A 15,647-nucleotide genomic window follows, 5' to 3' on the forward strand; every position below is an offset into this window, starting at 1 on the left:
ATATCGGCCCCAGGTGGAAAGGCATGGAGCTGCTCGTAGGCCGACAGACCTAGGAAGCAGATGGGAGAATGACCCCCACTCTGCAGATGGAGAGACTGGGGCAACCCTGAGGGGCATATGCTTGTCCAGGGCCACACCACTTATGAGAAGAAGGAGCCTGGTCTGAGAGCAGCATGGTCCTCGGAGCTCAGGCCCTGGCTGAACCCAGGCCTCCCCAGGGCTGTGGGCTGGGCCGTGTGGGTGTCATTGTGCCTGCACATGGCCTAAGGGGGGTGGTCGAGCAGTCAGAAACCCAGAGATTCCCTTGGGAAGTTTTGAGGAAGGGACCTCAGCACGAACCCCAGGAAATGATGTCACCTGCCGGCAACAGAACCCAACAGAACCCGCAATCCGGGTATCCAGGCCTCCAGAGCGGAGAGGAGCCCCCAGCCGGATCACTTGCTGCCAAGATGTTCTGCTGTTTGCCCCTGCCCAGAGGCCGGGGCCTCAGGAGAGCTCACAGGCAGTGTGAGTGGGCACCCTGTCGACGTTGGCTCAGGACACCCCCGAGAGGCCTCTGGCCCTTTGCCCGGAGAAACAGAAAGGTAACACGGGGAGCCCCAGGCCGGGCCAGGCCACCTCTCCCATGCCACCCGGAAACACCGGGTCCTTTGCCTGTGTGTGGGGATGCGGGTTTCTCGGGCTGTGTCTCCCTCAAGGAAGCCCAGGCGGATGTGGGGTCAGAAGCCTGTGGACAAGTTGTGCCCACACCCCAGGGGAGAGCAGGCTGGGCGGGATGGGGAGAGTGTGGGCAGCGCCGACCGGCCAGGCTGACCTCACACCCTCAGATGGGTCTCTTTCCTCCCGGGTGGGGATCTGAGCAGACACACGTCTCTGACCCTTCTGGGAAGAGAAGTTCGAGCAGGCAGAAGCAGTGGCTCCACTGGCCAGGCCCAGCTCGGAAAACTCCCAGCATGGCTGGCTGACGGTCACTGTCGTTGCAGAGCTTCCCACGTGATGAGGCCGAGGACGGGGACACCCCATCCAGCTCCCAGAGGGAGGGGTCGGAGCACCACCCGCCCGCCCGTGAGGCCCAGTGCAGGCTCCAGGTCAGCGTGCCCACGGAGGCATCAGCCCCACCGGGGGAGACGCGGAGGTGGGGAAGGCCTGCTGCCGAGACACCGCCCAGGATACAGCCGGCGGCCCAGTCTGAGGCTTCCACGGAGCTCAGCACACCCGGCTCCGACCCAGAGTCCAGAGAACCCCGGCCTCTGAGGCACCAGGAGGACCTGGAGCCCAGCACGCCACAGCACAGAGGTGAGGACGCTGGGGCTGGTGCACGGGAGTGTGTGGGGAGGGGTGCTGAGCTACACAGGGACGAGTCCTCGAAAGCTGCTGCTGGGCCTGCAGCAAGCGCTGGCCTCACACCCCCCGCCCCCCATCTTGCACACTTCAGTCCCAAAAGACATCTGACGCTGGGTATTCTTTGGGAACCTCTTGGAAGGTTTCTGTCCCGGGGTACGCACATGCCAAGGCTGGCCTGTGGGCAAACTTTGCTTCTCCCCCAGCTCTAGCACTGGCCTCCAACTGGAACCAGGCTCCACTTCCCAGACCTGTCCCCACACAGGTGGTGGCTCCAGGTGCAGGACCCAGGGATCCACCGAGGGCAGATGGAGAAGCGAGACTTGCCCTCGCAGAGACACCAGGCCAGCTGGGTACTGGCCAGCACACCGGGCAGATCGGATCTCCGTGCCTGCAGGACCCCCAGCCCCAGGCACTGATGTCCCACCCCCTCAGCGAGAACCTCCACCTCCACGTGCACCTCTACCTGCTCGGGCTTTGGCAAGAGAACCCGAGGCAGAGGAAGAGTCACCGCCTCGGCAGGGAGAGCCTGCCCTGGCTCCCGCGCAACACCCAGACGCCCACGATGACTCACCCAGCCCTGCAGGGAGAAAGAGCCCCCGCTCTGGACAGAGACCCAGAGCCCTTACCGGAAACACCACGTCCAGGGGAGCGGTCGGCTCTGCAGCCTCCATCCCTGTCTGCTCACCGTGGATGCCGGCAACTCGGTCTGCCCCCAGGGGACATGGAGTTCCTTTCCCCTGAACTGCTTTGCATGTGGTTTGTTTCCACCTTTCTGGTGATGTTTTATTTTTTGTATGGTTTCCTGGATTTTTGTTGGTTAAGTTGGGATTAGTAAACTTTTTCATCATTGTTGCAATCTGGGAACACTGTTGTGTAACTCTGGTGATACTGTGTTACCATCACCACTTTGTAGTTTCAGACCCGTTCCATCTTTATGCCCCACCCCCCAACAAAGCCTGGATTCAAGGCAAGCACGCCCTGTTCATCCCTCCCCCCGATCCTGAACACAATTTCATCTTTTCTTTCTGCATTCCTTCCTATATTCTTGGTGTCCCCAATCAGTGACTCTCAGCGAAATGACTGAAGGAGTGTTTTTCGGACTCTCCACCTACTGTAAGACTCCATTGGAGAGTTCTCATTTTTATGTCATTTGAACTAGCCTTTGATAGCTGAAAGGACGGTGTACGTCCTTTCAAGATACCATGTGCCAAACGAAGCCCTTTTGGCAACTGCCATCATTATCTCCAGGCAGGCATTGCTGTTTGAAGGGTGACATCTCAGCCAGAAGGCAGAGGCTGAGCTCCTCTTGTTGCACCAGCTCCCAAAAGAAGCCAAGAAAGGGAGCTGGAACAACAAACCACCCCCATGCCCAGGAAAGCGTTCTTCATGACAGAAGGCTAGAAAATGACCCAACATCCTTGTGGCCCAGAACCACTCTAGAAAATCACTGTTCCATAAAAAAGAGAAACACATGGGAAGTTCCAAGGAGAGGCAATGCCCATGGCCAGTGTACTTGAGAGACGGCCTGACCGCTCCGGGGAAGACACGCACCGACGGAACCCCTTGGGAAACAGCAGTGATAGTCCTCACCGTCGTAAGGGTTTCCTCTGGGGACAACCTGCCCTGGGCACCACACGAGGGAGCAGACCGGCTTCTCTTCCTCTGCCCCCACACCATTCACTCATGAAGGCAGCTCAGGTGTTCTCATGCCCTGCCTGCCTGCCTGCCTGGCTCATCCGTGAGCTGTGACCACCTCCAGGCTAGGACTCCACCTTTTCCTCTCTGTGTACCGTGAATCTGCACACAGTGGGCTTTCAGAACCTTAGGAGACTTGAGCCATTCCCGCTCGAGCCAGAACCCTCCCCAGGAAGGAAAACAGCTGTGGAGTCATTTTGGCCCCAGCACTGGTTCCGAAAGCCTGGCGGCTCCTACAGCCTCTACGGTGTGAAGAGGGAGGTCCCTTTTGACAGAGCTTTCCGGCTCTCAGATCTAAGCTGTTGTTTCACTGTCAGCTGTGTCTCTTCCGTTGCAGCCAGGTGGGCCACGCTGCTCCAAAGGAGCTCACAAGCTGAGTTTCAAGGGAGGACAGGGATGGCTACAACGTGCTGCAAACTGAGTGAGGGTCCCCACAATCCTCAGCAAAGGTCTGTGGTGTGCAAGTGGGGAGTAGAGGGCCCCCAAGTTCCAAAGGAAGGGAGGTAGTCGGGAGCTAAAGCCCTTGGCTGCTGTGGTAGCAGCTGCAGATGGCAGCCCGTCCACAGTGCACTTCAAATGAGGTCATATGAGCGGGACTCTGGAAATGGCTCCGAAATCGAGAGAAAGGGGTCAGGGTATGTGGGAATCCGGCGGGGGTGGGGGGTGGATGAAGGAAGGTGTCCCTCCTCTCTCCAGTGCAATTTGGTTTGGTGAGTCTCAAAGCTACCAGATGGCACTTCCCAAGTCAGGCCCCCGCAGGAATCAGGGTGGGCTGCCTGCCTCGGGCCCTGCCACAGGGACAAGCCACACCAGTGGCCTCCCTGAGCTCCAATGGCCGGATCTGGGGGGTTCTGTCTGGGTGCACACCTCCTTGCTGTGGCCAAGTTCCCCCCTTCTCTGAGCACCAGCTTCATCCTCTCGAATGAGGACATCAATTGCTACCTTGGCACGTTACTCTCTTCATCCTGTGAAGACTCATTAGGCTTATCCTACAATTACTAGCTGGCCCGAAGAGATATCTCCTGAATCCAGCTTAAGCTGGAGTCTCCCAGGCTCATCTGGCATGTCTTCCCTGAAGTCTGCCAAAACCCACACCCTTGCATTTCCAGGGACTCCCCTTAGCCAGCTGGGCAGAAAACCCAGCATGCTTCAAACAAGCTGACAGACAAGCGGGAGAGGACTCACGGGCAGACGGCTTCCCTCAGGTCTCGGGTGGAGCTCTGGGACCACAGCAGCAACGGGCCATCCCAGCCCCTGGGCTCAGCAGCGCCCTCATTCTCAGGCCGGCGGCTCTGCCCTGAGGGGAGCAGGAACGTCACCAACTGCCGCAGGCGGACCTCAAGCCCCTCCCACTGCTGGAGCCTGACCTCCCCCGGCCCCACCCCTTCCCCTACCCCAGCAGGACGAGAGCTCGTCTTCCCCTGGCTTCCAACGTGAGGCCCGGCCCTGGGCCCCGATTGGGCACTGCCCCAGCCCGGAGCCAATCACAGTGGCCAGGGAGGTGGAACGCACCGATTGGCCAGGGCCAGGTCATGTGACCATACTCCCCAGGAAACTCAAAGATTACCAAGGTTCTCTAAGAAACCAATGAACAAAATTATCCACTAAAGGCAAACCATAATTTTTAATGAGGCCAATGTCACAGAAAAAAAAAAATGCTCCACAATAAACTGCTCAAGGAAGCTACTAAATAAACTTTCAGAAAAGTTTAGTAGTTTTTTTTTTTTTTTAAATAGGGTGACGGAGAGCTATACCTTTCCCATCTATGTGAATTTAGGTTTAAACTAGATTTCCCTTGGCTATTATATAAGACAAAAAAACCCACATCACCCACTTTCACTCCCCCCCACCCCCAAAATGTGTTTTAATCTATTGAATTTTTGTGTCCTCAGTTGTGTCTGATTCACGGCAACTCACCAACTCTACACAGCCAGGCTCTTCCGTCCATGGAATTCAGGGCAATTTTTTCTGTCCCAGTAAATGCCCACCCTGGGTGATCCAAAGGCAAGGGCTCCGAGGCTCCTGAGAGACTAACTCCTTTCAGCTGAGCACAGAGCTGGCTCCTCACTGGGATGCCTGTGGCCTGGGGCTCCCAGAGGGGAGAGCAGCACTCGCCCCACCGTGTGGTCACTGCTGGAAGTGCAGGCTGCTCCTCACTCCCCCTTGACAGTGTCCCTGAGGGCAGAACAGTGTGAATCGAATCAAGGTGGAAATGCAAACTCCAATGCAACCAACCTTCCCACAAGATCTCCAAAACCACTCAGGAACAGGGAATTGGAAACTGCAGGGGATGACATGAATGGAGATGGAGACTTGACACCTTACACCGAGTTCACTTCCAGTTATCCCTAGACAAACTTTCCATGAAAACTTGTCACAAATCTAGAAGAACAATGAGCAGAAACCGGACACGTGCTTTGAGTCTTCACACACAAAACTAAAAGGCAGTCCACAAAAAAAAACCCAGAGAATACAGTGGACTTTGCAAAATCAAAGATATCTACTGTGGGAAAGACCTCATTACAAAAGCAAAAGACAGGTCATACATCGCGAGACGAATGAGTGGAAACACAAAGCTTATCAAGGATGTGTCTCCAAACAGACAAAGAACGCCAACACAACAAGCCTGTGAAAACTAGGGAAAGGTCTGAAGGGACACCAGACGGAGGAAGACACACACAGAGTATCCCGGATGATGTCCAGCACTGAGGGCCTGAAGAAACAACAGTCTAGTTGCACCCCCTCAGGCCTGTGTGACCGTGGATGAGGCCTCTGTTTCCCGGTGGCTCTGAGACATGGACAGGGAGGAAGGGGAAGAGAAGTCACTTGCATTTCTAATACTCACAGCAAAGTCTTCCAATGAGAAGGGAATTATCACCCCCACTGACAATGCCATTCACTGAAGTGATATCCACGAGTCCATCTACCCCAGAAGGGAAGGATGGACCTGTTCTCACAAAACGGCGAGAGATGGAAGGAGGAAGATCAAGCCCACACCAATCACTGGAAAGAGAAGCTGTGCTCAGGGCTTGAAAGAATTCCTACTGGGAAAATCATGTCACAGCCCCACATGGCAATCCACAGCTTCCATGCTATTCCTCCCAAAATGCCAATGCATTTTCGCACCGAACAAAGAATTGCAAAAGGGGTACGGAAACAGAAAAGAGCCTACATTGTCAATACAATCCGACGAAAAAGCCCCGATACGGACATCCAAGGTTGTGTGAAAGGAAATTAGACGACCAAACTAGGATCCTCAGGAGAGTATCGGAGAAGGCAATGGCGACCCACTCCAGTACTCTTGCCTGGAAAATGTCCTGGACGGAGGAGCCTGGTAGGCTACAGGCCATGGGGTCTTGCAGAGTCAGACACGACTGAAGTGACTTAGCCGCAGCAGCAGCAGCAGGACAGTATGCTATTGGGAATACAACAACACACACAGATCCAGATCGATGGAATAAAGTTGAGGGTCCAGAAACAAACCCCAGCATCCATGGTCAACTCATCTCTGACACAGACGGTGAGAATATCCAAATGGGAACAAGAAAGCCTCTTCAATCAATGTCCATGGGAAAACCAGACAGCTACATCTGAAGAACGCTATTGGGTTTGATCTCATACCACCTCAATATCGGGGAAAAACCTCACCCTAAAGACTGATGTCATGAGATAGCTAGAAAGAAGCGTAGGTCAAAGGCTCCTTAACATCAGAGTCTCCTTGCCATTTGCTGGGCGGAGGTCGAAATGGGTCTCTTCAAGTAAGGGAAAGAGGTAAACGAAGTACACCACTGGGTTTCCATCCAATGGAACCTATTCACAACAGAGAGGCTAAGCATTCACAAATGCAAAAGATAGGAAACGGAACACGAGAGACTCCTTGCAAGTGGTGTATCTGAGAAGGGGTTCATATGGAAAGAGACGAAGAATGCACAGCACTCAGATTCCAAGAAACACCACCACCACCCTTGACCCTTCCCCCATGACCAACTCTGACCTAAAGCCTTTCTCTCCCTCTAACCTATCCCTAAAACATAACCCTCATCTAATCATATACATGTGCATCCCTAGCATCCATCCATCCATCCACACACGAGAGAGAAAGAGGAAGACACAGACGGAATTGAGAAAGGAAAAGAGAGGGACACAGCCAGAGAGAGACACGGAACCAAAGAGAGGAAAGGAGTCGATGGTCCAGACTATTCCTCAATCTGTCTCGAAGGTAGAAGCAATGACAGCGCCCTTCCACCCCAGAAGGGGGAAAAGGACGGAAGGTTTGGAGAGGAAAAGACAAGAACGCAGGGAGCCGTTAGAAGCTCAGCCACCCGCAGAAGCCGAGCTGGGACCCTTGAACAGAATCTCAATGGAAACAGAGGACCAGAAAGTTGGCTACTCTTTTCTATAAGAGAGGGAGACCTTCGAGTCTTCCTTTCGGTCCTCCAACTTGGATGCGGGGTCTCAAAACAGTCAGGAGGGGGAGTGCCTTTTCCTGGGTTCCACGGCGCATCCAGGCCTCGTTCTGCCCCATTCTGTGCTGTGTCAGCCCTGGATGGAATCTTTCTTTCTGAAGTCTCAGCGCACGAGCTCCACGTGATATCGGCCCCAGGTGGAAAGGCATGGAGCTGCTCGTAGGCCGACAGACCTAGGAAGCAGATGGGAGAATGACCCCCACTCTGCAGATGGAGAGACTGGGGCAACCCTGAGGGGCATATGCTTGTCCAGGGCCACACCACTTATGAGAAGAAGGAGCCTGGTCTGAGAGCAGCATGGTCCTCGGAGCTCAGGCCCTGGCTGAACCCAGGCCTCCCCAGGGCTGTGGGCTGGGCCGTGTGGGTGTCATTGTGCCTGCACATGGCCTAAGGGGGGTGGTCGAGCAGTCAGAAACCCAGAGATTCCCTTGGGAAGTTTTGAGGAAGGGACCTCAGCACGAACCCCAGGAAATGATGTCACCTGCCGGCAACAGAACCCAACAGAACCCGCAATCCGGGTATCCAGGCCTCCAGAGCGGAGAGGAGCCCCCAGCCAGATCACTTGCTGCCAAGATGTTCTGCTGTTTGCCCCTGCCCAGAGGCCGGGGCCTCAGGAGAGCTCACAGGCAGTGTGCGTGGGCACCCTGTCGACGTTGGCTCAGGACACCCCCGAGAGGCCTCTGGCCCTTTGCCCGGAGAAACAGAAAGGTAACACGGGGAGCCCCAGGCCGGGCCAGGCCACCTCTCCCATGCCACCCGGAAACACCGGGTCCTTTGCCTGTGTGTGGGGATGCGGGTTTCTCGGGCTGTGTCTCCCTCAAGGAAGCCCAGGCGGATGTGGGGTCAGAAGCCTGTGGACAAGTTGTGCCCACACCCCAGGGGAGAGCAGGCTGGGCGGGATGGGGAGAGTGTGGGCAGCGCCGACCGGCCAGGCTGACCTCACACCCTCAGATGGGTCTCTTTCCTCCCGGGTGGGGATCTGAGCAGACACACGTCTCTGACCCTTCTGGGAAGAGAAGTTCGAGCAGGCAGAAGCAGCGGCTCCACTGGCCAGGCCCAGCTCGGAAAACTCCCAGCATGGCTGGCTGACGGTCACTGTCGTTGCAGAGCTTCCCACGTGATGAGGCCGAGGACGGGGACACCCCATCCAGCTCCCAGAGGGAGGGGTCGGAGCACCACCCGCCCGCCCGTGAGGCCCAGTGCAGGCTCCAGGTCAGCGTGCCCACGGAGGCATCAGCCCCACCGGGGGAGACGCGGAGGTGGGGAAGGCCTGCTGCCGAGACACCGCCCAGGATACAGCCGGCGGCCCAGTCTGAGGCTTCCACGGAGCTCAGCACACCCGGCTCCGACCCAGAGTCCAGAGAACCCCGGCCTCTGAGGCACCAGGAGGACCTGGAGCCCAGCACGCCACAGCACAGAGGTGAGGACGCTGGGGCTGGTGCACGGGAGTGTGTGGGGAGGGGTGCTGAGCTACACAGGGACGAGTCCTCGAAAGCTGCTGCTGGGCCTGCAGCAAGCGCTGGCCTCACACCCCCCGCCCCCCATCTTGCACACTTCAGTCCCAAAAGACATCTGACGCTGGGTATTCTTTGGGAACCTCTTGGAAGGTTTCTGTCCCGGGGTACGCACATGCCAAGGCTGGCCTGTGGGCAAACTTTGCTTCTCCCCCAGCTCTAGCACTGGCCTCCAACTGGAACCAGGCTCCACTTCCCAGACCTGTCCCCACACAGGTGGTGGCTCCAGGTGCAGGACCCAGGGATCCACCGAGGGCAGATGGAGAAGCGAGACTTGCCCTCGCAGAGACACCAGGCCAGCTGGGTACTGGCCAGCACACCGGGCAGATCGGATCTCCGTGCCTGCAGGACCCCCAGCCCCAGGCACTGATGTCCCACCCCCTCAGCGAGAACCTCCACCTCCACGTGCACCTCTACCTGCTCGGGCTTTGGCAAGAGAACCCGAGGCAGAGGAAGAGTCACCGCCTCGGCAGGGAGAGCCTGCCCTGGCTCCCGCGCAACACCCAGACGCCCACGATGACTCACCCAGCCCTGCAGGGAGAAAGAGCCCCCGCTCTGGACAGAGACCCAGAGCCCTTACCGGAAACACCACGTCCAGGGGAGCGGTCGGCTCTGCAGCCTCCATCCCTGTCTGCTCACCGTGGATGCCGGCAACTCGGTCTGCCCCCAGGGGACATGGAGTTCCTTTCCCCTGAACTGCTTTGCATGTGGTTTGTTTCCACCTTTCTGGTGATGTTTTATTTTTTGTATGGTTTCCTGGATTTTTGTTGGTTAAGTTGGGATTAGTAAACTGTTTCATCATTGTTGCAATCTGGGAACACTGTTGTGTAACTCTGGTGATACTGTGTTACCATCACCACTTTGTAGTTTCAGACCCGTTCCATCTTTATGCCCCACCCCCCAACAAAGCCTGGATTCAAGGCAAGCACGCCCTGTTCATCCCTCCCCCCGATCCTGAACACAATTTCATCTTTTCTTTCTGCATTCCTTCCTATATTCTTGGTGTCCCCAATCAGTGACTCTCAGCGAAATGACTGAAGGAGTGTTTTTCGGACTCTCCACCTACTGTAAGACTCCATTGGAGAGTTCTCATTTTTATGTCATTTGAACTAGCCTTTGATAGCTGAAAGGACGGTGTACGTCCTTTCAAGATACCATGTGCCAAACGAAGCCCTTTTGGCAACTGCCATCATTATCTCCAGGCAGGCATTGCTGTTTGAAGGGTGACATCTCAGCCAGAAGGCAGAGGCTGAGCTCCTCTTGTTGCACCAGCTCCCAAAAGAAGCCAAGAAAGGGAGCTGGAACAACAAACCACCCCCATGCCCAGGAAAGCGTTCTTCATGACAGAAGGCTAGAAAATGACCCAACATCCTTGTGGCCCAGAACCACTCTAGAAAATCACTGTTCCATAAAAAAGAGAAACACATGGGAAGTTCCAAGGAGAGGCAATGCCCATGGCCAGTGTACTTGAGAGACGGCCTGACCGCTCCGGGGAAGACACGCACCGACGGAACCCCTTGGGAAACAGCAGTGATAGTCCTCACCGTCGTAAGGGTTTCCTCTGGGGACAACCTGCCCTGGGCACCACACGAGGGAGCAGACCGGCTTCTCTTCCTCTGCCCCCACACCATTCACTCATGAAGGCAGCTCAGGTGTTCTCATGCCCTGCCTGCCTGCCTGCCTGGCTCATCCGTGAGCTGTGACCACCTCCAGGCTAGGACTCCACCTTTTCCTCTCTGTGTACCGTGAATCTGCACACAGTGGGCTTTCAGAACCTTAGGAGACTTGAGCCATTCCCGCTCGAGCCAGAACCCTCCCCAGGAAGGAAAACAGCTGTGGAGTCATTTTGGCCCCAGCACTGGTTCCGAAAGCCTGGCGGCTCCTACAGCCTCTACGGTGTGAAGAGGGAGGTCCCTTTTGACAGAGCTTTCCGGCTCTCAGATCTAAGCTGTTGTTTCACTGTCAGCTGTGTCTCTTCCGTTGCAGCCAGGTGGGCCACGCTGCTCCAAAGGAGCTCACAAGCTGAGTTTCAAGGGAGGACAGGGATGGCTACAACGTGCTGCAAACTGAGTGAGGGTCCCCACAATCCTCAGCAAAGGTCTGTGGTGTGCAAGTGGGGAGTAGAGGGCCCCCAAGTTCCAAAGGAAGGGAGGTAGTCGGGAGCTAAAGCCCTTGGCTGCTGTGGTAGCAGCTGCAGATGGCAGCCCGTCCACAGTGCACTTCAAATGAGGTCATATGAGCGGGACTCTGGAAATGGCTCCGAAATCGAGAGAAAGGGGTCAGGGTATGTGGGAATCCGGCGGGGGTGGGGGGTGGATGAAGGAAGGTGTCCCTCCTCTCTCCAGTGCAATTTGGTTTGGTGAGTCTCAAAGCTACCAGATGGCACTTCCCAAGTCAGGCCCCCGCAGGAATCAGGGTGGGCTGCCTGCCTCGGGCCCTGCCACAGGGACAAGCCACACCAGTGGCCTCCCTGAGCTCCAATGGCCGGATCTGGGGGGTTCTGTCTGGGTGCACACCTCCTTGCTGTGGCCAAGTTCCCCCCTTCTCTGAGCACCAGCTTCATCCTCTCGAATGAGGACATCAATTGCTACCTTGGCACGTTACTCTCTTCATCCTGTGAAGACTCATTAGGCTTATCCTACAATTACTAGCTGGCCCGAAGAGATATCTCCTGAATCCAGCTTAAGCTGGAGTCTCCCAGGCTCATCTGGCATGTCTTCCCTGAAGTCTGCCAAAACCCACACCCTTGCATTTCCAGGGACTCCCCTTAGCCAGCTGGGCAGAAAACCCAGCATGCTTCAAACAAGCTGACAGACAAGCGGGAGAGGACTCACGGGCAGACGGCTTCCCTCAGGTCTCGGGTGGAGCTCTGGGACCACAGCAGCAACGGGCCATCCCAGCCCCTGGGCTCAGCAGCGCCCTCATTCTCAGGCCGGCGGCTCTGCCCTGAGGGGAGCAGGAACGTCACCAACTGCCGCAGGCGGACCTCAAGCCCCTCCCACTGCTGGAGCCTGACCTCCCCCGGCCCCACCCCTTCCCCTACCCCAGCAGGACGAGAGCTCGTCTTCCCCTGGCTTCCAACGTGAGGCCCGGCCCTGGGCCCCGATTGGGCACTGCCCCAGCCCGGAGCCAATCACAGTGGCCAGGGAGGTGGAACGCACCGATTGGCCAGGGCCAGGTCATGTGACCATACTCCCCAGGAAACTCAAAGATTACCAAGGTTCTCTAAGAAACCAATGAACAAAATTATCCACTAAAGGCAAACCATAATTTTTAATGAGGCCAATGTCACAGAAAAAAAAAATGCTCCACAATAAACTGCTCAAGGAAGCTACTAAATAAACTTTCAGAAAAGTTTAGTAGTTTTTTTTTTTTTTTAAATAGGGTGACGGAGAGCTATACCTTTCCCATCTATGTGAATTTAGGTTTAAACTAGATTTCCCTTGGCTATTATATAAGACAAAAAAACCCACATCACCCACTTTCACTCCCCCCCACCCCCAAAATGTGTTTTAATCTATTGAATTTTTGTGTCCTCAGTTGTGTCTGATTCACGGCAACTCACCAACTCTACACAGCCAGGCTCTTCCGTCCATGGAATTCAGGGCAATTTTTTCTGTCCCAGTAAATGCCCACCCTGGGTGATCCAAAGGCAAGGGCTCCGAGGCTCCTGAGAGACTAACTCCTTTCAGCTGAGCACAGAGCTGGCTCCTCACTGGGATGCCTGTGGCCTGGGGCTCCCAGAGGGGAGAGCAGCACTCGCCCCACCGTGTGGTCACTGCTGGAAGTGCAGGCTGCTCCTCACTCCCCCTTGACAGTGTCCCTGAGGGCAGAACAGTGTGAATCGAATCAAGGTGGAAATGCAAACTCCAATGCAACCAACCTTCCCACAAGATCTCCAAAACCACTCAGGAACAGGGAATTGGAAACTGCAGGGGATGACATGAATGGAGATGGAGACTTGACACCTTACACCGAGTTCACTTCCAGTTATCCCTAGACAAACTTTCCATGAAAACTTGTCACAAATCTAGAAGAACAATGAGCAGAAACCGGACACGTGCTTTGAGTCTTCACACACAAAACTAAAAGGCAGTCCACAAAAAAAACCCAGAGAATACAGTGGACTTTGCAAAATCAAAGATATCTACTGTGGGAAAGACCTCATTACAAAAGCAAAAGACAGGTCATACATCGCGAGACGAATGAGTGGAAACACAAAGCTTATCAAGGATGTGTCTCCAAACAGACAAAGAACGCCAACACAACAAGCCTGTGAAAACTAGGGAAAGGTCTGAAGGGACACCAGACGGAGGAAGACACACACAGAGTATCCCGGATGATGTCCAGCACTGAGGGCCTGAAGAAACAACAGTCTAGTTGCACCCCCTCAGGCCTGTGTGACCGTGGATGAGGCCTCTGTTTCCCGGTGGCTCTGAGACATGGACAGGGAGGAAGGGGAAGAGAAGTCACTTGCATTTCTAATACTCACAGCAAAGTCTTCCAATGAGAAGGGAATTATCACCCCCACTGACAATGCCATTCACTGAAGTGATATCCACGAGTCCATCTACCCCAGAAGGGAAGGATGGACCTGTTCTCACAAAACGGCGAGAGATGGAAGGAGGAAGATCAAGCCCACACCAATCACTGGAAAGAGAAGCTGTGCTCAGGGCTTGAAAGAATTCCTATAGGGAAAATCATGTCACAGCCCCACATGGCAATCCACAGCTTCCATGCTATTCCTCCCAAAATGCCAATGCATTTTCGCACCGAACAAAGAATTGCAAAAGGGGTACGGAAACAGAAAAGAGCCTACATTGTCAATACAATCCGACGAAAAAGCCCCGATACGGACATCCAAGGTTGTGTGAAAGGAAATTAGACGACCAAACTAGGATCCTCAGGAGAGTATCGGAGAAGGCAATGGCGACCCACTCCAGTACTCTTGCCTGGAAAATGTCCTGGACGGAGGAGCCTGGTAGGCTACAGGCCATGGGGTCTTGCAGAGTCAGACACGACTGAAGTGACTTAGCCGCAGCAGCAGCAGCAGGACAGTATGCTATTGGGAATACAACAACACACACAGATCCAGATCGATGGAATAAAGTTGAGGGTCCAGAAACAAACCCCAGCATCCATGGTCAACTCATCTCTGACACAGACGGTGAGAATATCCAAATGGGAACAAGAAAGCCTCTTCAATCAATGTCCATGGGAAAACCAGACAGCTACATCTGAAGAACGCTATTGGGTTTGATCTCATACCACCTCAATATCGGGGAAAAACCTCACCCTAAAGACTGATGTCATGAGATAGCTAGAAAGAAGCGTAGGTCAAAGGCTCCTTAACATCAGAGTCTCCTTGCCATTTGCTGGGCGGAGGTCGAAATGGGTCTCTTCAAGTAAGGGAAAGAGGTAAACGAAGTACACCACTGGGTTTCCATCCAATGGAACCTATTCACAACAGAGAGGCTAAGCATTCACAAATGCAAAAGATAGGAAACGGAACACGAGAGACTCCTTGCAAGTGGTGTATCTGAGAAGGGGTTCATATGGAAAGAGACGAAGAATGCACAGCACTCAGATTCCAAGAAACACCACCACCACCCTTGACCCTTCCCCCATGACCAACTCTGACCTAAAGCCTTTCTCTCCCTCTAACCTATCCCTAAAACATAACCCTCATCTAATCATATACATGTGCATCCCTAGCATCCATCCATCCATCCACACACGAGAGAGAAAGAGGAAGACACAGACGGAATTGAGAAAGGAAAAGAGAGGGACACAGCCAGAGAGAGACACGGAACCAAAGAGAGGAAAGGAGTCGATGGTCCAGACTATTCCTCAATCTGTCTCGAAGGTAGAAGCAATGACAGCGCCCTTCCACCCCAGAAGGGGGAAAAGGACGGAAGGTTTGGAGAGGAAAAGACAAGAACGCAGGGAGCCATTAGAAGCTCAGCCACCCGCAGAAGCCGAGCTGGGACCCTTGAACAGAATCTCAATGGAAACAGAGGACCAGAAAGTTGGCTACTCTTTTCTATAAGAGAGGGAGACCTTCGAGTCTTCCTTTCGGTCCTCCAACTTGGATGCGGGGTCTCAAAACAGTCAGGAGGGGGAGTGCCTTTTCCTGGGTTCCACGGCGCATCCAGGCCTCGTTCTGCCCCATTCTGTGCTGTGTCAGCCCTGGATGGAATCTTTCTTTCTGAAGTCTCAGCGCACGAGCTCCACGTGATATCGGCCCCAGGTGGAAAGGCATGGAGCTGCTCGTAGGCCGACAGACCTAGGAAGCAGATGGGAGAATGACCCCCACTCTGCAGATGGAGAGACTGGGGCAACCCTGAGGGGCATATGCTTGTCCAGGGCCACACCACTTATGAGAAGAAGGAGCCTGGTCTGAGAGCAGCATGGTCCTCGGAGCTCAGGCCCTGGCTGAACCCAGGCCTCCCCAGGGCTGTGGGCTGGGCCGTGTGGGTGTCATTGTGCCTGCACATGGCCTAAGGGGGGTGGTCGAGCAGTCAGAAACCCAGAGATTCCCTTGGGAAGTTTTGAGGAAGGGACCTCAGCACGAACCCCAGGAAATGATGTCACCTGCCGGCAACAGAACCCAACAGAACCCGCAATC

The 15,647-nt window shown here is 54.9% G+C and overlaps 1 protein-coding gene across 2 annotated transcripts; it reads left to right on the plus strand.

The window, feature by feature from the left end:
- Positions 1 to 391: 391 nt before the first annotated feature.
- Positions 392 to 9,829, plus strand: LOC145527499 (uncharacterized). Of its 2 annotated transcripts, none has more exons than XM_081545581.1 (3): positions 392 to 584; positions 984 to 1,296; positions 1,607 to 9,829. In XM_081545581.1, exons 1-3 carry the CDS (start codon positions 450 to 452, stop codon positions 2,083 to 2,085), a joined length of 927 nt encoding a protein of 308 aa, XP_081401707.1. In that variant the 5' UTR covers positions 392 to 449; the 3' UTR covers positions 2,086 to 9,829. The 2 variants fall into 2 exon arrangements, with proteins under 2 accessions (XP_081401707.1, XP_081401706.1); XM_081545580.1 differs by having other exon boundaries at positions 415 to 584; positions 1,548 to 9,829.
- The last annotated feature ends 5,818 nt before the right edge of the window (positions 9,830 to 15,647 follow it).

The sequence above is a fragment of the Giraffa tippelskirchi genome, chromosome 11 (genome assembly GCF_054371585.1).
Source record: "Giraffa tippelskirchi isolate mGirTip1 chromosome 11, T2T-mGirTip1v1.2.pri, whole genome shotgun sequence".
NCBI classification, from domain to species: Eukaryota; Metazoa; Chordata; class Mammalia; order Artiodactyla; family Giraffidae; genus Giraffa; species Giraffa tippelskirchi.